Genomic DNA, 21,600 nt, shown 5'->3' with positions numbered 1-21,600 from the left:
ATTCTGATCCTCTCCTGAACCTCTGCACTGCAAGTCCTTGACATTACTGGCAAACCAGGCGAACAACACGTATTTACTGTTAATACCTAACCAGGCTGCAAATCAATGCAATTGCCTCACAGCCTGATTCATCACTGTCCTTGGATTGATAGGAAAAAACTTGCCTGTGGTTTGGCTTTAACTTGGGTAAAGCTAGAGGCCAAATCCCATTTGGTGTGAGCTTCTATGAGGCTGCTTGCAACATCACTTTACATCAGCTGAGAATTTGGCCAGCCACACTCAAACATTTTTTTTGTCTCATCTTGTGCTACGTGGACCTTCTCAACCTCTACAACCTGTAGCAAGGTGGGGGTCAGTCTTTTCTCCCAGATAACAAGAAAAAACAAGACCTCAAGCTGCACTAGGGGAGACTGAAGTTGGATGTCAGGAAAAATTTCTTCACTGAAATGTTGGTCAGGAGTGGAGTCACCATCTCTGGAAGTGGTTCAGGTGGTGTGTGTGGATTGGCACTTGGTGATGAACATGGTGGTGCAAGGTTGATGACTCAAAGACCTTGGAGGTCTTTTCTCTTAGTAATCTTATGATTTTATGAGGAGGGCTTCTCATGTTTGTTTGATTTATGCAGGTAACCCACTTACTTGTTAGGATGACCATGTTGTCTGAGGGTGAGACTGTCACCTCTGCAACATCTTCCTCCTTCTTGGCAGGGGAGTAGCGCACCAGGAATCCGCTCAGCACGATGGAGGTTGGGGCAGTCCAAGTCACCCTCATGGTGTCAGGCCCCACGTTAGTGAAGCGCAGGTCAGTGGGAGGAGGCACAGCTACACAGCAAAGAACAAATCCACCTCAGCTCTCAGACTCATATTGATCAAGGGGTCTGTTCAGGGAATCAACCACCAGAGAAAGTATCTCATGCACAACTGACTACGGCATCAGACTCATGCAAACAGACTTCTAAACTACATTTGGTTCTACTACAGTTAAGAGAAAAATGTGTCTGCACTGCTGTCAGGCTGCTTTAACCTCTTGGCAATTCCTGATATGTTAAATGTACCCCGTGGGGCTAATTTAAAAACAAGGTAGCAAGTTTCACCAATGTGCTTTTAGCAGCTGGATTTTGTATTACAGATGTGGTGCCAAGAGAGGTTTAAAGTTGCCATACAGCAGCTACAGATGGAAAAGTAATCTCATCTAGAATCCATACATGCACACACAGGAAAGGAGAGGGTATATCACTAATTTCCTATGACTCTACTTCTACTCATGTCGAAGGATTTACAGCCTCAGGACTTTCAAACCCAACAGGATTTCATGCAAGAACCAGTTTCCAGCTCTCCTTCAGCTCATGCACTATAGAAACCCTTGACGGTGTGGCATGGCTGTCACTGGCATGTACTCAGGGAGTGGTGTCCATCTGCATCCTTTGGGGCATTGTGGAAAGAGTGGGGCCACCATGGAAATGGGCTGCTGGAAGCTCAAACAGCTGTCAAGGCTGGAGGGTGTCTACTGATCTGCTCCACCCTCCAGCACTCCTATTTTGAGGAATCACAGTTTTAAAGTCTGGCAAACACACAGCTCATGTTTCAGGCTCTTGATTCCAACTGGATCCTGGAAATCTGAACAGCAGAAGGTGAATGAGCCTGGCAAGTCTGCAGTCATTCATGGTATTAAAATGCCTCCAATTCAAAAAGGAGCAGCACCATATCCATCCCCAGCTGCCACATGGGGAAAGGAGCCAGCTGGGTCTGCCTGGCTTCCCTGCAGCAAGGGGCTCAATTCCTCTTTGGACAAAGCCCCAGCACCCCGACAGCCAGTGACAGCCGGTGACACCGTCCACGTCACAAAACACAGAAGTTTTCAAAATTCACCCGTTTGCTGTGTCAGAGTGGTAGGGGCGCTCTCTCCGCCATTAATGAGTGTGATTACACTGATGTCGTAATCAATGCCCGGCTCCAAGCCTGTCACTGTGTAGTATCCTACTGAGGAGTCCACAAAATCTTCAAAAATAGGGACACTTTCTCCTGCTGCAACTACTGTGATGCGGTACCCAATAATGGCGGAGGCATTTAACGGGGTCCACCTCAGGCCGATGCTCGAGTCAGTTATGTCAACAAAGCTTAGGTCAGTGAGCTGGGGCACCTCTAATGAGGTAAAGAGCAAATGGGAGAGGCAGAGACACACGGAGGCAAAAGAAAGACAAGGGAGAAAAAAGCAGTGTTCATCACTATTAACATCGACAGAACTTGAAGCAATTGCGGTGATATGCACAATTTCTGTTGGGGTTCGGGGGAAAAGGATGGATTTTGGTGGGGTGGTTTCTGTTGTGTTTTTGCTATTGTTGTTTTCCATTTGTTTTCTTAGATTTACCCTTCAGTGCAGTCTCCAGCTGCTTCCCTGGGCAGACAGAAGCTGAAACCCCAATTCCCTCAGAAGCTGAAACCCCAGTTCTCTTTAGACATAAAATTTTCAAAGAGCTCAGCAAGAGGCACTTAACTTGCAACAAATTTACTTTGAGCAATGATGAGCCACAAAGACCCATCATTTTCTGACAAAAACAGAAGCAGAAAAAACACAGCCCTTTTTTCTTTCTACAGGTAAATGACAAGAGAGCAAAGTTTAAATAAAACAACAACTCTGTTGATTGACCCTCTACAACTCTTGCTTTGCTCAAATGGTGGATCTTTTATCACTGGGATCATAAAAATATCAACTCACTTGAAGAGGTTAAATCAGACCCTCAAGCTGCTGAGAACCTCCACAAAGTTCCAGGGTAGATCATCCACTGTCTGAACTACTTACACTGCACTTGGAAAAAAGCCTCAAATCTCTGCAATGGCTTGAGGACCTGGCCCAGAATTCCTCAAGTTCTACTTACCAACTAACTGCTGCAATATATGTGCTAAAAACAGATGATGTGAAACAGCAAGTAACAGAACACTCCCTTGGAAACATGGAAATGGTTAAAAATGACCTTTAGATGGTACTAATTTTGTCAGAGTGACAACATCCCCGAATCCAGAGGTTATGCCCAGCATATGATGTGCCCAAGAGCCTGACATACGTGGCTAAAATTGTTCAAAATCTCAAGTTTTAGCCCCTGCATGAGAATGCCCTTTAATGACCTTTAAGATGCTGCCTAAATTTTCGTAGGGAAAATAAGCCCAGCTGTGACTGTTTTCCCTACTGATATTATTCCATTAGCAAAGGAGCTCATTTCCTGCATGTTAGGACCAGCAGAATTGGGCAGGGAATGGGGAACTTTAGATGCATGTTTAATTGACAGTGGCCAAACCTTCCGTTGTTCAAGTCAATAAACTGGTATTGACTTAAGCCACAAGATTTGGCTGTGTAACTTTATCAGGGTGATCCTGAAACCAGTGGGAACTAATGGATGCTCTTCCTCACTCAGGATCAGACATCAGTGAGTCAAAGATTCAGGACTCTGTCCATTCTGTTCATTACAAGTTAGTTTGAAAAGAAATTAAGGGACAGAGATATTGTTTTAATAATAGTGGTTTTGTTCTATTTTGATATCCTTCTTGGAAGACACTTATTTTACAGAATAGGTGCCAAAAAAGGGGCTAGTTTTCTGTAAAATAATTGTTTACCCACATGGAATGCATGTACCATATCACCTTTAAAGAGTTGTAAAAGCCAGACACATACATTCTCAGCTTTCCCTCACCAGAAGATGGTGAAGGGCTAAAGCTATTCCTGCATGACTATGCAGCATCACAGTATTAGTTCACCCCAGGGAGCACACAGCACTTCAGTGAAGCACAGAAATTTTAAAGCAGTGTTACAAGAGCAAGCAAACACAGTAGCTGGCATCATCTCAGAGCAGAAACAAAAACAAACAAAGCCTTCACAAAGGAAAACTAAATGCAACCATTTGGGGAAATGCATATTAATTTTGCTACTGTGGCTACAAAGGCAGTTTCTGCAGTCCCCACAGATGTCATGTGAGGTGGCACACTCCACACTGTGCCTCAAGTGCTACAGTGATGGACCATTCCATCTTGGCTTTCCTCTCCATTGTGCTCAAGCGATCTTCTGCCACCTGTGCTGCCAGAATTTCTCCTGTGCTTGCTTTCCACTCATACCTCTGTTCACCTACTTCCTGTTGCCACCAGCACTTCAGGGCTAAATTAAATCCCTGCTGCTGCTGATGCCCAGCTCAGTACTGACACAGCAGATCCATGTGCTGACCACCAGCCTGTGAAGCACAACACAGGCTCCCCATGCAGAGAAGTACATGGGTGTAAGAAGCTCTGTCACAGGCTGGAACATGGCTGTTCTGCTTCTTGAGACTAAATGTGAAGTCTAAGCCCTCTACTAGCAGACTTATACAAGTTCTGCACTATAGAGCTCTCAGGCTCAGCCATTTGAGCTTGGGCAGCTGAAATTGCTGCTCATGCTTTGGTTACCTGGTGTGATGGTTTCTGAGATGGGCACACTCTCCTGGTCATCCTTGACAGAGTAGACACTGACGTTGTACTCCACACCAGGGTTGAGGTTCTCAAAGGTGCAGGTGGTCTGATCTGCACCCACCACCTCCTCCAGGGTAGAGCCCTGCTGCCCATCTGTGGGAGCAGTGGTCACACGGTACCCAGTGATGCCTGAAATACAAAGACCAGTGTCAGGAGTCTCCTCATGGATCCTGGACTGCTTACATCAGTCCTCAGTGTGACAGCTGAAGCAAACATGTGACATTTCATAAGTGATTTTGCCACCCTGGGCCCAGCAGGAAAGAAAGAAGCTGCTTTGTCAAGCACCCCTAATTGAGCTTCCCAGGAGCTAGCCATGCCACCCTCATGGCATTTCTGTTCCCTTTGAGACCTCACCAAACTCTTGAAAATCTCAGGAGTTTTGAGAGGAACTTCTCTCAGGACTCTGTCAGGAAAAGATTCAGCTACCAATACAGGTTTTTGTAAACTTTCAGTCCACTTTTTAAGGGAGTCAATTGTGCAGCTCCCATCAGCTATTGTGGGAGAAGAGTTCATCCTGAACGTGGTCAGAACTTTCACTTTCCGTTTGTCATTTCCACAAATCTTCGGGGCCCATTCTGCTTTCCTTCCCTCAGGCCATTTTTCAACCACTGGAGATTACTTAAAGAAACCCTTCAAATCCTTAAAACAGCTGAAATATTCTAACACATTCATGCTCTAAAACAGCATTTTATACAGAATGTAAATCATTAAGAGTCCTACGGCAATAATTCACAGCTGTGAATTATATCTTTAAATGTATCTAGAAACGTGTACATTTTCCTTTAAATTAATCAACAGCTAATTTCCCACCAAACTGCAAGGCACCACAGAAGAAGTGTTAGTTAGCATTCTGCTCCAAGGGGAGGTTTGAGCACAGAGGGAGGTCGCATGGTTACCTGGAGATGTGCTTCTCTCCCAAGAGACTACCAGGATGCCAGTGTCGGGATTGGATCTCAGGCGCAGTCTGGTCGGTGGGGCCAGTGCTGCAAGTGTTCAGACAAATGGGTCACTGATGGCACTGAGAATCATGCTGGCTGCCTCAGCACCCCTCTCCCCACAATATCCTCAACCTTTGAATTAGCCAGAAATATTCCCCTAAAGCTGTGACCCTGCATTGCATGAGCCAGTGCTGCTGTCACCTATGCACCAAAAAGAAAAACCAGCTCACGATAGGGAGGAAAAGACCAGAACTGCCTCCCAGAAAGGAGTGGAAGAAGGAATGATGGAGGAAGAGCAGGTGCCATACGTGTAGTGACTCTCCTGATGATGGGGGTCTCTCTCTCCTGGCCATCCATCAGCACTGTCAGGCTGTAGGTGTACTCCACGCCGGGGGTGAGCCCGGAGATGACGATGCTGCCGGAGTCGGAGATCACCTCGCGGGGAGCCTCCCCGCCCTGGCTCGGGCGCACTCCCAGCTGCAGGGCACAGGGGTTTGCTTTTCAGTCACAAGCTGTCAGTACCCTGACTGACCATCCAACAGCAGCACTAGGGGCCCTCATGCTGAACTCCAGCTGTTACTCCTGTAACTTGTGGTCTAGATGTCCCACTTGACACGAAACCCCATGTCTGCACTGACCTCTGTCACCTAAGCCTGCTCCCTGTGAGCAACAGGCCCTTTGCACCTCTCCCCTTTGTGCTGCCATCTTCACCACAGTCCATAGGAAATGGCTTCCATCTGCCCTCCCCACCACAGTGAAGCAAGAAGAAAAACCAACACAGGACTTTGCTCCTCCTACCTTGAAACCAATCCTTGGGGCAGGTGTCCAGGTGATGACAATAGAGGTCTCAGTCACTTCTGTGTTAAAAGGAGGAACAGAGCCAGCAGGCTGATCTGTGGAGTGAATTGACCAGAGTTCAAGTCTACCTGCTGTGCTGGCTCCAAAGAGTTTGAAAACCTGACCTACAGCAGCACAAATAGCCAAAGGTATGAAATGAGTGCTAAACTAGATCACTTCTAAAAATCCAGTTATTTGGGAGGGATCTGACAGATGATTTTTGTCTGCTGCTGGGCTTGACAGACACAGTATACAAGTGGTCTAATCACAGCCAGAGCTTTTATTCCTGAGGCAAACAAAAATACTCAAGTGGATGCATGATCCTCTATGCATCCACCTCCAAGAATCTGGGGAATCCTGTTTTTTTGCATGATATCTAAAGTGTTCCTCAAAACTCAGCTGTTTTTTTTTAATTCACCCACCATATGCCTTCCAACCAGCAGAATACCACACCCCTGTCTGTCATCCAGCTGTCCCAGCAAGGATCATCTCATCCCTCACCAAGATCTTGTGAAGTCAGCAGAAAGGAGCCAACATCAGTCTGAGGCATCTGTGGTCTCACTGACATCTGTCAGAAGCATCACACAGAAGCCAAAGCCTTTGTGCATGCCAGAATCAGCCTAAATAACAACACTGAGTTTAATCTGAAATGGCCTTGTTAGTAATGTCATTAATGAAGAGGCTTGGTTAATCAAATCTACAGTCTCAAACTGGACTGGTTACATTCAGACAAGCCAGAACTTGAAGGCAATATTAAATCTAAGATATCAAATCACATTCTACTTGAGGAATATTTATAGATAAGGCTGTCAGCAAAAAGCACCTTGCCAATGTCAACAATGGTACTCTGATTGAAAGTTTGAGCTCTTATTTTAGTTTCACATTGTTCTAAAAGAAACCACATTCTCTTCTGAAAAGAGGATGTGGTTCTGGGCTTGGGTGGCTTTGACTTTTGCTAGTTTATATGATGGCATCATCATTATTTAAATACTGGATCTATTTGCTCTTTTTAGAAGTGTGTGGGGGTTGTTACAGAACTCCCTTTCCTTCCAAAATCTGCTTAGTATTTCTTCCAAACCAGCATCACAAAGAGAGATGACTGAAATGTAAAAAAAAAAACCCACAGAATACAATGTTTGTGTCAGTTTGGGTAACTGCAGTTGAGCTGCCTTAGACGGTATGGCTGAGATTGAGAAATGACTGCTTTCAGCTTTATGTAAGTACCAGACTAATTATTCCTTGCCCATTTTAAAGGGGTTTGTATTCTTTCCTTCATTTGTCATGCCAAAACCAAGCAATTAGGAAGATCAAGTAAAATTTAATTTCTCTGACATCCAGCTAAGCAAAAAGTGAGGTAGCAGTAGTAAAGTTCTCCCTCTTGTTTTTAATCATCAGGAAAAGCTGAAATATATTTTACTAAAAGCTTTTTGATGCAAATAGCTCTTTTTCCTGCCAATGAGTTCAGAAAGAACAACAAGGAGCATTTTTCCCAAGCTGTTCTGCTGGAATGCTACTTCAAAAGGCTGCCCCTGTAAATCAACTCACAATAGGCACTTTCAGCACAAGTTTTGAAGAAGGGCAGGGTACAAGAGGAGTATGTGACACGTGTGTGTGTGTCTCACTCACAAGTGGTGAAGACGCCGGTCTCTCTGTTGCTCTGCTGGTCGCCTTTCACGGCCACCAGGTACACGGTGTACTCGGTGCCAGGCTGCAGGTTCCTCAGGAGGTACTTGGTGGCAGAGGGTCCCACGTTGTAGGTGCGGGGCTGCCCTCCCCTGGTGGGCCCTGCAGTCAGCCTGTAGCCCGTGATGATGGCGCGGGGCCGCGTCCACAGCACCAGCACCGAGTGCTCCGTGGTGTTGACGAACCGCAGGTTGGTGGGGGCATCGAGCTCTGGGGAGGTAAAGCAGAACACCCATCAGCTTCCCAGCTGAATCTCCACCTCACCCCCACTTCCAAACCATGGCCTGTATTCCTGATCTATTGTGGGAGGGCAAGAGAAGGGAGGACAGAAGGTGGGAAGTTATTTCACTTCTGCATCCACGCCCCAGCGCCATCCATTAATACACCGAGACAGGCAGACCTGAGCGCTCCAGGCTGCACTGATTTGGGTCGCTGCCATCTCTGCATCCCACGGGGAAGGCAGCCTAAAGGTTGACCCCAACACACTCAGGAATTTCAACAGTTTCTCATGAGCACTGAGCATTTTTTAAAAACCAGCTTGGTTTAGACTTGTCAGTGTAAGCACGGAAACCTAATTTTAGCCCTTTTCCATGAAAAAGATTTATTCTTTTAAATCCTTGCCCAGTCCTCTCAAAGTCCCTTCCCAAAATAAACCACCCCTACTTTGTCATTTGAATGTCAAAATAAGTAGTAGTCAGCGACTTTCTGCAGAAAACCAGTTCCTAGATCTACTTAAAAATATTCACACCATGGAGCTGACCATCCAACAATTCCAAGCATGCTCATCTCTCCCCTGGGACTCAGGGAACAGCTCTTACCAGGCTTCCTCCCCTTTTTATCAGTGCCCCTGGGAATCTGCTGAAGCTGATAACCCAGATAACTCCATAAACAAGAGGCTGAGGCAGCACAGCTCCTTCACTGGAGCCACAGTGACTGGTAGAGATGTCACTGCCTTGAGCTGAGGCAAGGTGAGGCTCTGCAGGGGAATTTGCCCCCAGAGCAGGCAGGGTAGCACTGGCTGCAGCAAGGAGTTCACAGGGTTCACATGGCAAGTCTCCCCACTTTTTCTATTTTCTAACCATATATTGAACTTAAGAGCAGTGAGGTTTCATCAATGCTCTTTTCTGCTGGCAAATGTTTTTTTCTCCTCCTGGAAAAGTAGTATTTTGGCAAAAAAATTTAATGTTTTCATCACTCTCCCAGTGATTCAGCAGGAAGATGCTTTTCGCCTTTTTGTTTTCTCCCCAGTTGTTTTCTCCATTTTTGAGGAGGGAGGAAAAAGGAAGTGAGGTCTTCCTTCTTCCACCACTGGAAACAACTGGGGAGAACTCAAAAAGGATGGGTGTAACCTGGCTTAAGCCCATCTCCAACCCACAGGCTGAAAGTCAACTTTATCCCTTGCTGCTACTTAGATCTGGGCCAAGTCTCATCTGATAAAGACTCTATCTTCCTAAAATGTGTAGCCTAAAGTCAGTTCCTTTCTGCACAATTTAATTTGCCAGCTCTATTAGGCCTCTATCACTTCCTCTCCCCATAGCAGAGGAAAATGGAAAGATTAAAAAGCCACACACACACTCAGAGTTTATTTGTAGACTGCTTTTTAACGGAAGGCCAAAAAGAGAATCACATTTACACCGTGGGAAGAGACTTTTGCTGCAGGGTTTTCCTTGGGAACCCTGAATGATTTCTGTTTCCCAGGACTTTCGATTACAGGATGCAATTTATGTGAATAGTTTCTGCAATGTGGTTTAGGCCAAGCAGTTAAGCAGATGATCACAGCCTATGGAAAACGATTCCAGACATTTGTGACTGTGCTGTCTGAATTAAATGTCTATACTCCTATGTACACCTCTCTGTGCAGTTTCAGAGGAACCCTACACCTAGCCTAGGCTCCTCAAAACAACCACAGAAAATTACAGATCTGGCTGGGAACTGAGCCCTTCTTGTTCTAAATGCTTCCAAGAGGGCTCAGATTCCTAAGTCGCATCCTTGCTTTTGAAAGCCTCACTTGAAAGAGGAGGGAGGGTGCTCACACCATCAGTGCTGGGCTCAAATTAGACACCTATAGCAAAGGATGGACATAAGGATCCCATTCTCCCTGCACAGTCAAGGGACAGGCACTATTCATTGCTCATAACTTTATGGATGGAAGTAAGGATACTCCTCAAAGAGCATGATTATTTTCACAGATTATCCCATTTCCTTTCCTTCCCTCTCATATTACTAAGAGTCAGGCTGGGTTCTCAGAAATTGCTCTTATTTACTGAAAAGTATTAGAAGAGCAGCAGATGCACACAAATACCCACTCACCCTTCTATTGCCCAATAAACAGGACCTGATCAAACCAACTATATCCCATGTTCTGTCTGATCTCCTCCTCTTGGGTCAAAAACAGAGATAACCACCCAGATAAAACTCTTACTCTTCCATCTGAAAACCTCCATCTTGCCCAGCCACTGCTCCTCTCTCTTCTCTGCACTGCTGCAAAGCAAAAAAAGTGCCTGACAGTGCATTTCCCCTCACACTGGTGAGGTGCTGCACTGCCACTAGATCATTAGCAATCAGGTTCTGAGGGATTCTGCATGAGCAGGCACAACTGCTACTGCTGCCAGGGGAGCCAGGTAGGTATGGAGCTGTCGGAAGGGAGATGGGGATTTTCAGAGGAACCTCAGCAAGTCTTCTAAGTCATACTGAAATCTGCCCTAAGGTACCAGCAAAAGAAAAAAAAAATTATAAAAGTCACAGGCTGTGATCTGTGCTGTAAAAGAACTGCAGGGTCCATCAATTCTCAGTCAGTAATAAAAAAGTTGAATTCCAGCCATACAAAATTGTTTTAAAGTGCCATGAGACTTGAACTCCCATTGGAAAGCCCTGGAGGAGGATAAATCTGCTGAAGAGATCATTGTTAGAATGAATGAATTCCCAGCCCTGTCATCCTACTGATGGGATACCTCCTGGGCTAGAACTGTTGCACTTCAAGTGCTCTGTTTATACATTTCTCCAAGTGACAGAAAAATCCACGCTTCAAAAGGCTGAAAAAGAGCACAGAGAAAAGACACTTACTGGTGGTTTGCTCTCCAGTCAAAGGTTTGCTCTCCCTGCCCTGGTTTACAGCAAAGATCTTGAAGAGATAGGTTGTTCCTGGGATCAGGTCAATGACTTCAGCAAAGGAGCTCCTGGTGATGGGCAGCCTCTGGCCGTGCTGGCCGGGCCGGTTGACAGGGATCACCTCCACCCGATAGCCGGACACTTGGCTCTGGGGAGGGGTCCACATGATGGTGATCTTGATGTCAGAAACCTCCACAAACTGCAGGTCTCTGGGGGAAGGCACTTCATCTGAAAGTACAGGGGTACAATAGCTGTCAGAGGGAGTCTTTAGCAGGAGGAGAAGTTATTGGTTTACATGGAAGGAAAATAAAAGTGAATTTTCCTTGAACGATGAATATTACCTAGCCCAAGAATATTTACCAAATTAAAAAGTCAGGGTAACCTCACTGTAAACATGCCTACACACATTCCCAGACAATATTCAAGCAGACTACAATTCTTAACATCATTATCTACATTAAAGTATACTATGTCTTCAGAAGGTACCTTGCTGTGACAGAAAGAACTGAAAGACCAGATGCAATATGCTACAGAACTTCAAGTATATGCAGAACCAAAGCCTGAGGGGAAACAAAGTACTCCGGGGGTTGGAAACAGTAACCTCCTTCTAAAATTAAAAGGAGGGTTTACAAAACCCACAGCATGTTCTGAATGTCTGTGATTAACTTGAAATCCATCTTTTATAATTAAACAAGTACAGGGGCTGATCTGGCCTTACTGCAGTCAAATGCAAAATGCAGTTCCCTCAGTGCTGGGCCACAGTACTGCACCCTTGAATTCCTGTGTTTAAATTAAGTTTCTTGAGACTAGGACTGATACTGTCCTAAGGTTAACCAGTGCACATTTTTGGAAGATGAAGAAGCCAAACCATAAAGTCATTGAGCTGAGTTCATTCCTGGTAAATTCCCATTTGCAAACACATGCTTGCAACTTGCAGGACCGTGAAATTCCACTGCTTACCACATCAAAACCCAATTCTTTCACTATCCCTTCTTTTGATTTGGTTGTTCAGTCCAACTGGATACAAAGAACCCCAAAACCAGAAGTTTTTTAAATACTGAGTGCCTCAAATTTAGATCTTATGGTGTTTTGGCACATCAGTCAATGCTGAGCAATCTCCCATTCCCACTGATTGCAAAGGAAAATAATGGGTAGGACTGGAAGGCAGAGGGAAAAGTCAGGTGAACAGTTTGAACATTGTGTTGTGGTGTCTGATACATAACCCTGAACATCACAAGCCAAGTGCTCGGTCAAAATGATACACCAGGCACTTCAGAGGATTTCTTAGCAGAATCCCCCTAAGATAACTTGGGAAACTGAGGTCTCTTCTGCAGACAATGCAAGACCTGCCTGCAGCCCCATCTCTGGGAATTACAACCCTGTTAATGCACAGTGGTGTTTTGACTGTGTCAGTAAGTATGATTTTACTACAGAACTTCAATACCAGTGAAACTTACAATTCGAGCCCACAAAACCATAATGGAGTTAATTTAAGCACTCCCTTAGCTAGCAGCAGAAACCTCAGTGACTGAACCCCAGAAGATGAGCATTACCTGTGCGTGGGACCCCAGTGGTTTCCTGCTGGATGAAGACAGGAGTGCTCTCCTGGTTTTCTTCCACAGCATAGATGCTGATGTTGTACTGAACCCCTGGCATCAGGTCACTGAGTGTCACAGAGGTGGCAGTGTCAGGCAGGTTGAGCTCTGTGCTGCTGCCTTCCACAGAGGGAACGTAGACAATCCTGTAGCCTGAAGCAAAAGAAATATGTAATCCTCAGCACAAGCAGTAAGCACAAAGAATGCTAGAAATGAGGGCTGAACTGATCTCCCTCCTAAGCTTTGATAAAAATAGTCCTGAACTTCAGCAGGACCTGTGGCCTGTGCTCACGTCTCACCTACAGACCACACACTCACACCACCTTCCAAAGCACAGTCTGACCTGGGTTAGGACCTCTCTGAGGTCTGACATGTGGATTTAGGCCTGAACTGTTCTCATGCTCACTATGGATGGGTCTGGATGGCAGATACAAATATAAGGGCTTGTTTTTATTTAACACAAATCCAGAAGGAATTGTTTTACATCCAGCCTTCTGCATTGCTTGGTTCAGCCACTGAAGCCAAGGAAATGCTGAACTACCCATGTGCTTTCCAGCTGGTCTCTCTCTGACCAGGCAGAATCTTCCACTACCTTTGTCCCAGAGTTATATTTTCCTTTTCACCTACATTTTAGGTTCTACCAATAATGCAGAATAAGGGCACTCCAACAGGACAAACCTGTGATTGGAGCCTGTGGTCTGCTCCAGCTGATGACAATGGATGTGTCATCCACACTTTCCACTGTGTGGTCAGGTGGTGCATCAGGAGCTGTTTAAGACAATAAACACAGGAGGACAGCAAGTGTGAGGGTCAGAGGTAACAAAAAATCTTGAGCAAACAGTAACAACAGCTTTCAAAGTGCAGCAACAGCCAACCACACATACCTGTAGTCTGTGAAGTAGACAGGATGAGATTCTGCTCTCCCTCTTCAGAGATCTGGTAGACATTAACAATGTACTTGCGACCAGGAAGCAAGTCAGGGATGTTGACAGAAGTGGCTGTGCTTGGAAGATCTGAGGAAGGCAGGAGAGAAGAGTTTGGTTTAGCAATTCCATCTTCTTGCTTTCTCTCCAAATTCAATAATTGAGAAGCCTGTTCTAATCTGGGCTGAAGCACAGTCTTCCAGCAATAAAACAGCAGTTTCTCTGCACTGTGTTTGGTTCACCTCAGAAGAGTTGTGTGGAGAGTTGGGACCAGCAACCAAGGGATATTGCAAGGCACCTTGAGCAGCAGCCCCCTGCACAACCATCTCAGCTGAACACTCATTTCATACCCTGACTGTTGAACTTTCAGTATAGAAATATATGGAAAAACTTTCACATGAGTAGGTTATGTGGAAACACTGACTCATGAGTGAGAAGAATGACATTATGAGGGCTGGTGAACTTCTTTCCCTTCTCCCAGATGTCCACCTACGTGCCAGATGTAGAAAACTCCCCAAGAAGCAGCTCCTTGCTGACCAGACTGAAGCCAAGCATCTTAGGGGAAACTAAGAATTGCCTTTCAATCTGCCTGTAAACCTCTTGTCTGACAGACAAGCTCAGGAGCTGCTTCACAGCTCAGCTCAGCTGTCTGGGCAGAAAGAAAGGTGGTGACAGTCCTGGCAGTCCCCACAAGAGCCACTTCTGCTCAGCGTCCAAGCCTGTGAGTTCAGGGGAGCAACAGCCCAGGGAGAATTATTAGGTCAGGAGATTGCTGTTCTTTTTGTCATGTTCTTCTACCATACTCATGTCCCAATAACTATTATAACTTCAAATGCTTGAGGTGAGGTATTGCTATTACCACTGTTCAGACAGGAAAAAGAAATTAAAATGAAATTACATGTAGTGGTGCCATGGGCTCTACAGTAAATGTTAGAAAACCAGTTTCAATTCCTGTGTCTGAGTCCAGTGCCTTTAACCAGCTTCCCAGCTCAGCTAAATTGCCACATTATCAAAGATGAGGAAGATCTGATCCAAACAAAATAACTGACAGAGCAGACTGGAACATGAGATATCCATGAGGTAACAAGCAGCCAAGAGAGGGCATTTGGGAAGGAATTCTCTCTGTCCATTCTGATTGAAGGACAAAGGTATGCCAAAGGAAATTAGCTAGGAGGCAGGTTCAAAAAAATGGATTTGGTTCTCTTCTCATCTGAACTGCTGCTCATTTTAGGATGCTGTGGAAGCCAGTAACTTTACATGATTGCAAAATGAAAAAAAAAAAACAAAAACCAAAAACTGAGCAAAAGAAATGGAGCAAAGATTCATGGGGATGAAAAGAATAATTATATCTGCTCAGAGTTATTACTCATCCACCACTCCTGGCTCAGGCAGTTTTCCTCTGCAGAATTCTGGGACAGTATTCTGAGGGGATATTGCTATTTGCTTGCCTTGTTCTCTGACAGCTATTAATGGAGAAAAGACAAGGAACTGAGTTTTTAATCCAAGCTGCTCTTGCCACTCTCACATCCTAACTGAATCCTACTGAAAGACAGGGAGGTGCTCACTGTGATGTTCACACCAGCTCTACTGAGTGCCACAGAGCAGTGGTGCCCTGACTGTGAGCAGTGCTTTGCCCTGGCACACACAGCATTGTCTCACCAAGGTACTGGGGCTCGTCACCCTCCTCGCTCAGCTCGTACTCAACACGGAATCCAGAAACGGTGTCAGAAGCAGAAACCCAGGAGACAACAAAGCTGTTGGATGTGATTTCAGTGACAGATTCTGAAGTAGCAACCACGGGAGGAAGAAGAGTTGTCTCTCCTGAAACAGTGTTGCCTACCAGAGAGAGGAGAGAGAGGCTGCATTAAACATCACTACACTTTTGTGTTAAGTGGGATGCACAAAGCAAAGATGTGGGTGAAGGAGATCAGGTTTTCCTGGATGCCCCCCTGCTCAGCTCACTTGTCACTGCTGTGGTGCTAGTTGTGGTGAAATCAAAGCGGGTGACTTCTTTGTGGCCATACTGCTGGACACTGATGAGCTGTCCCTCATAAATCACACCAGGCTTCAGGCCTGAGATGGTGTACGAGTTCCTGTGGCCAGGGATGGTGGCTTCCTTCCACTGCCTGCCTGAGTTTTTCTGCAAGAAAAAGGACACAAAAGGACACTCAGATAGTGAGAGACTCCCTAGGCTGCAGGCAGGGCAATCTACTGTCCTAACCTGCTGTGTGGTTACTACTCACTGTGATATTCAAACACAGGTGTGACTTGAATGGCTTTAGTGCACAGACAGAATCAAGTCAAAGGAGATGAGAAAAGTATGCCAAGAAGCAGGACCAATGGCAATGAGTTATTAGGTTTTACAGGGGTAAACTAAAAACAACCTAGCTGTGAACTTTACCCTTTAAAAGGAGCATTACTTGTTATAAATTCAACTCATTCCTTCACCAAAAGCACAGCAAAGCATGAAGTAGTGGCTGGAAAAGATACTTTTGAAGCCTGTTCATAATAACACTCTAAGCCATCATCTGAAAACAATATACAGAGAGGTTCTTTCCTTCTACCCTGTGTTTGAACTCTATGGGAAGCTTTAAAATAATGCTCCATCCTCTGAGGTTTGTACTCCAGTGCTTTAAAGTCCATTTCATTCAGGCCTTCATCCAAGATACACTGAAATCAGTAAAAAGACTTGAGTGCCTTTGGATCAGGGCCTTTATTGTTCTCTTAATAACAGGCAGCATTGAGGTACTAATGCTCTTAATCATTAAGTGGTCTTTTGTGAAGCTGTACTCAGGGGAGCTGGAAGACAGCTCATCTGCATTGGTTAAACCAAATCATTCCTCACAGAAGAACCAGCCAATGAGCTGTGGTTAACCAGTTTTGGTTTAGATGTTGGAGAAGATGGGAGTGACTGTTTATTTAATCCTACACAAGCTGTTTATGACTTCATATCCTAGTCATTTTTACCTCCACATTAACAGAGTAAAATGTATCCCGGTAGTCTCTGGATATGCACATATTACTAAAACAGCATTTCTTTGGATGAAGAAGCTTCCACAAGGATTTACATTCCTAAGGATATAAACTTGTCTGCTTGCTGTACTAGTACTTTGTTTAATAAAATACTTTATAAACACAGCAACCAGTGAAATTTGGGCAAGAAAACATTAAGTGTTTATATAGCATTGGCTCTCCTTGATGCTCAAGAGTAGCTGTTGACCTCAAGAGGCCAAAGACACTGAATAAGCAACTCAAGTTTGCTGAAGTTGTGTCAGCCACTTCTTTCAGACACCAGAAAAAGCCAAATAAAGTTCTCTTGAGGAACAAATTATGACAGATGTGGCACTCACAGGTCTCCAGCGCAGGATGTACTGGGTGATGTGAGATCGTTCAGGAGCATTCCACTGGATGGGGTGGGAGTTTGGCTGATTGGTACTCTCTGTGATGATCACCTGAACAGGTCCAGTTGAGCCTGAAAAAAAAAAAAAGAGTTGCTGGTTTTAACTTGCTGAGGACGTTATGGAGTCATCAAAAAGCAAGAAAGCTGCATGGCTCACATGGTATTTCTATACATGGGAAATCAGTTCTATTGTCTTTCTATCCTTCACTGCTACCTAGAAAACCAGTGAGTAAGAATAAATTCTGTGGGGAAGCTAATGTGCACTCCTCTAGGTCCATTTCCTGTAAGCTACCAATCAAATGGAAAATGGGAGAGGTCTAGTACAGAAAAAGTCTGCAAAGCAAAGCCTTGCTGTTCAAAGAGACAGGGGGAACTTCTCAGCAAATAACTGTTTTCTTCACTAATATCTTCTGAAATGGAGCAGGGAAGCTGATAAAAACCATCTGCCAAATCCAGGTCTAATCACGCAGCATGGTGAGGGAAAATTTCTGGTCTGCCACTGAATATACCATGAAAATAGACACTAATCTTCTACTATTTTACTAAATTTCTCAATCAGTTCATATGAAACAGTGAATTTTCCTGACTCTACAGAGGACTCCACAGATAAGTGAGACATTTCTTCTGCACACAAACCCCACCAGAAGGGTAGGTGGAAGTCCTGAGACAAAAGAGGCCCATGAACCAATGAAAATACAAGTTCTGCAGTGCTCTAATGCTTAGGACTATTGAATGCATGCAGCTAGGTCAGCTCAGGCCTATTTCCTCCAACAAGCTCTCCAATTGAGGAGGACAGGTTTTATGATCCTATGGTTGTCTTTTCAGAGAACCTGGGCTCACTGGGGAGGTGTCACTGAACACTCAGCAGCACTGTCCTCATGTTAGTTCTCAGAAAATCTCAGCAAAGAGATTCCTGGAATTTGCAGAAAAGTGTTTAAGCCATTAAATAGCTGCACCCTCACCCCATTCCCAACATTTCTAATAATAATTTATTTGGACAACCATGTAACATATATACCTGTTCCCCATTTAACAGGATTTCTAGAAAAACAAACTTGTGCCCACAGGCAGAAAATTTCAAAGCTCACCTAACCCCAAACCTACATTCAGAAACATTAGATTTGGTTTATTTACACATTTTCAGTCACTCTTGTGTCTAAAGCAGCCCCAAGCCTGGTCTCCAGGCTGGAGGCATGCATATTTCACATAGCTCAGGGAGATGTTTGTTCAAGCAGTCCAACAGGAGTAAATGAAGCTCAGCAAGCCTTAATACTTCATCTTATTCATATTAAGACAGTGGCAGTTGCAACCTTGAACAGGAAAGTACAGAAGTTCCCCTCATGTTCTGTTCAGGGAACTGAAGCTGAACAACCAACAAACAGGCATTGCCCATTCCTATAGAGTTCCTGGAATTGCCTGGACAAACAAGAGTTCAAATATTTAATGTCTTTGGGGCACTGAACGGGAAAAACATTTTGTTCCATGATGGATTTTGCTTCTGCAATGAGTGGAAAAGGAAGAATCACACACGTGAGTTTCAGGAAATATAAGCTGAAGATCACATGTGTGATATCACTAAATACCAGGAGGCAATATAAACCCAAGCTGTTGTGTGCACTGAGGGTCATTCTCTGAACTAACCCTCGCCTTAGGAATAGCTGCAAACAGCCTGAGCCCCTCTTTATCAACCCCTGATGACTGCTTGTGTCTGCCAAGGGACAGGGAGAACCTGTTCTGCTTTAGGACACCAAAAGGAAACCAAAATACATTCGGTACAGAAACTGAACAGGTGAGGGGTGGGAAGCTGCTCTTCCTCAGGTCTCACTCAGCAGGTGAGATCATTCTCTGTTGTGTTTCTTACCTGGGTAGGTCTGCAGAGGTTGGCAATGCCACTCTCCAATCCCACGCCCATAGCAGTAGCACTGGTATCTGACCCCATGCACATACTTCTCCCAGGAGTCTCCAATCTGGTAGAATGTGCGGGTTTCTGAGTCCTGGCACTGGTCTGGAGACACAAGAGGGACAGTTCACACTGGGTGTTACTGAAACCACAGTGGGTTATCTACAAAATAGTCCCAAAAGCAAAGAAAGTCCCCCCTTTTTGCACAAAGAAATGCAGCACTGAAAATATAGGCACATAAAGTGGCAATAGAATTAGAGTCTCAAATCAAGGTTCTTAATATAGCACTGCATGTCTTAAGTTGGGTATTAGGGGGCTAATTCAGCTGTGATGCATTTCAGTGGGGTGTTCCTTCTAGAAAGAATTTCATCCACTCTGGAGCTCAATTCTGCCCTGGCCAATTGACTTCATCTCTCATCCAAAGCTAAACCATGCTGCTCTCAAGGAGATCAAAGCCAAAAATTCCTCCTGCCTTCAGAATTCATTTACGCTTTACTAGTCCCCAGAATGTTTTTATTTTCAGTAGAATCTTTCCAGATTTACCATTGTATAAACCAAAGGGGAACAGATCAGATCCTGAAATCAGCTGAATTAGTGTAAATACAGCACAGTACAGCACTTCAGCAGACTTTCTACCCTGACAACTGCATGTGTGCCTGGCTCCACAGAAATTTTCAGTGAGAACCAGCACTATGTTTGCTTGGATAAATAAGAGCTTTGTTTAGAGAGAGCCAACAAAATTAAAACTTTAATTGCACTTATACAGATAGCTGAAATCATCCCCCCCACCCCCTTCTTCAAACTAGTAATTTTCAGGAGCTTTACAATCTATGTTCCTTGAGTAAACACGTACAGATACTACTCTTAATAAAGCAGAGCTTCACAACTAGCAATTGTCCATAGATTTTCTTGGCAATAGTTTGAAGCTCTCTTGGACTTAGCAACTGCAAATCAAACAGCCAGGTCTTATCTTCCAATCAAGGTTTGCTAGAGAAGGGGAGGGAGGAAGATGACATGAAATCTCCTTCCTGCAGAGAACCATGATGGTTTTAGGTAACCTCCAGAGCACTATTAACACGTGTTCTCATCCTGAGCTTTCTCTCTTTGCTAGAACAAAGGGCAGCCAAAAAATCAATTCAGTCCAAGGTAAGTTAATATATATCTGGTGCCCCTTCCTCAGTTCAGGGAGAAAACTTTGAAAGATTTTAGGATAGAGAAAGGCAAGAAAACTGATCCTAGCATCAGGGCCCAGCTGCATGTTTTATCAGTGTTCAGGCTGAGAGCCCTGCTAAGCTGACAGCTGAGGTACCAGAATCCAGCCAAATGACCACAGCCTGAGGCTAACTGCCCTGCTACCACCAGCTGCTACATTTTACACCATATGCTTGCCACAGTCGTGGCTCTCCTGTGGCAGGTGTGATAACCCAAGCATATGTCCTTAAATTAACCAATGTCCTCTCACTTACCCTCCAGCAAATGCAGTGTAGCTTCTAGTTTTGCTTTTGTACAATTCAGGACAGAAAGTGGACAAAGACTGGGCCCAAACTCCCACACCAGTTTGTCCACACCACAGCCAGTTTGTACAGAGGCACAAAGTGTGTCTGGCAAGGGGGGACAGCCAGTGACTCACCAACAGGATCACACTTCCATCTGCCCCGGCCCTGGCCAAAGCAGGTGCAGTTCAGCATGTGCCCCTCATCATGGCGCTTGTGGAAGGTCTGGTTCACGTCGTAGGTGATGCCATCCACAATGCACTGGTCTGGGGGAGAGAGTAGAGATCATCAGCAATGGGTCTAAGCATTGAGACAGAACCCTTCTGCCTGGAACATCATTCCCTTGCTGGATCAGCACACAGACTGACCATGACCAGCTCCATCCAAGGCAGAGAGGAGCCCTCCTTTCTGTACTCTGTGACCCTCACAGTGCTGCACACACAGCCCTGCTCCCAAGTTCATCTGTCAGCACTGTACAAATAAGAAACAGTTGCAGAAAAGAGGTCTGTAGGACACAATCCAGCTACAGAACTGCCTCTTTGTTCATTTAAACATATTCCACGTGTGAACAAAACTCTAAACCACCACACTCCGACCATCTCCTCTGAGGAACATCTCAGCTGAAACTCCTCAGCCCCAAACCACTGCAACTACACAAGGAGAAAAGGGCTGTTCCAAATGTATGAAGATACAATGAAGAAGTACAGCCATCCTCATGGTGATATTCTGCTGGGTATCTCTGCTACCCTCTGTAGTAATTTGAAGGTAGAGGCTGATCTTTTACACACAGAAGATGCTGCTGGTGCCTACTCTTCCCTCATAAGACAGTAACCAGACCCCATGCTGTAGTACAATGGTATCACTGTTAGGTCCAATGTCCATCTGGGATCTGGCCCAGAATTCCTAAAGCCAGTCTAATCACAGCAAGGAGCAGAAAGACAAAACAAACATGAAAACAAGCCCAGAAGCAAGTTGTTTTGTTAAGTGGGACCCAAGAGACCCAAGTTCAGGTCTGGAGTCAATCCTGGACCAGCTGTCCTTGGGGAAGTGAGTCCATGATTCCCATGATTTTATTCTCCATATTTTCCCACACCATGGGCACAGCATCTGGATAAACCAAGGAGTGCTCAGACTCTCCTGCAGGCACCAAAGTCTGGCTGCTGTGTTTAAACAGCTCTACTCAGATAACCTTTGCCTTTTGAAAAAGCAAAGTATCTCTACCCTCTCCTCAGC

The 21,600-nt window shown here is 45.0% G+C and overlaps 1 protein-coding gene across 6 annotated transcripts in view; it reads right to left on the bottom strand.

Moving 5' to 3' along the window:
* FN1 (fibronectin 1) overlaps positions 1 to 21,600 on the bottom strand; it is a 52,605-nt gene that overhangs the window by 18,215 nt on the left and 12,790 nt on the right. For 4 of the 6 annotated variants that reach the window (XM_077181039.1, XM_077181038.1, XM_077181040.1 and 1 more), the window contains exons 11-26: positions 20,505 to 20,633; positions 18,836 to 18,979; positions 16,925 to 17,046; positions 15,537 to 15,714; positions 15,234 to 15,410; positions 13,536 to 13,664; positions 13,330 to 13,419; positions 12,610 to 12,804; positions 11,012 to 11,284; positions 7,892 to 8,158; positions 6,227 to 6,321; positions 5,737 to 5,905; positions 5,387 to 5,473; positions 4,428 to 4,619; positions 1,869 to 2,141; positions 639 to 821 (exon numbers count right to left, since the gene is read on the bottom strand). In XM_077181039.1, the coding sequence (XP_077037154.1) occupies positions 639 to 821; positions 1,869 to 2,141; positions 4,428 to 4,619; positions 5,387 to 5,473; positions 5,737 to 5,905; positions 6,227 to 6,321; positions 7,892 to 8,158; positions 11,012 to 11,284; positions 12,610 to 12,804; positions 13,330 to 13,419; positions 13,536 to 13,664; positions 15,234 to 15,410; positions 15,537 to 15,714; positions 16,925 to 17,046; positions 18,836 to 18,979; positions 20,505 to 20,633 (2,703 nt within the window). The remainder of the gene's footprint in view (positions 1 to 638; positions 822 to 1,868; positions 2,142 to 4,427; positions 4,620 to 5,386; positions 5,474 to 5,736; positions 5,906 to 6,226; positions 6,322 to 7,891; positions 8,159 to 11,011; positions 11,285 to 12,609; positions 12,805 to 13,329; positions 13,420 to 13,535; positions 13,665 to 15,233; positions 15,411 to 15,536; positions 15,715 to 16,924; positions 17,047 to 18,835; positions 18,980 to 20,504; positions 20,634 to 21,600) is intronic. The other 2 variants (XM_054636157.2, XM_054636160.2) reach the window with 1 other exon arrangement.

The sequence above is a fragment of the Agelaius phoeniceus genome, chromosome 7 (assembly GCF_051311805.1).
Source record: "Agelaius phoeniceus isolate bAgePho1 chromosome 7, bAgePho1.hap1, whole genome shotgun sequence".
Taxonomy (NCBI): domain Eukaryota; kingdom Metazoa; phylum Chordata; class Aves; order Passeriformes; family Icteridae; genus Agelaius; species Agelaius phoeniceus.
Note: the sequence above shows the minus strand (reverse complement) of the source record. Positions and strands in the feature narration are given on the sequence as shown.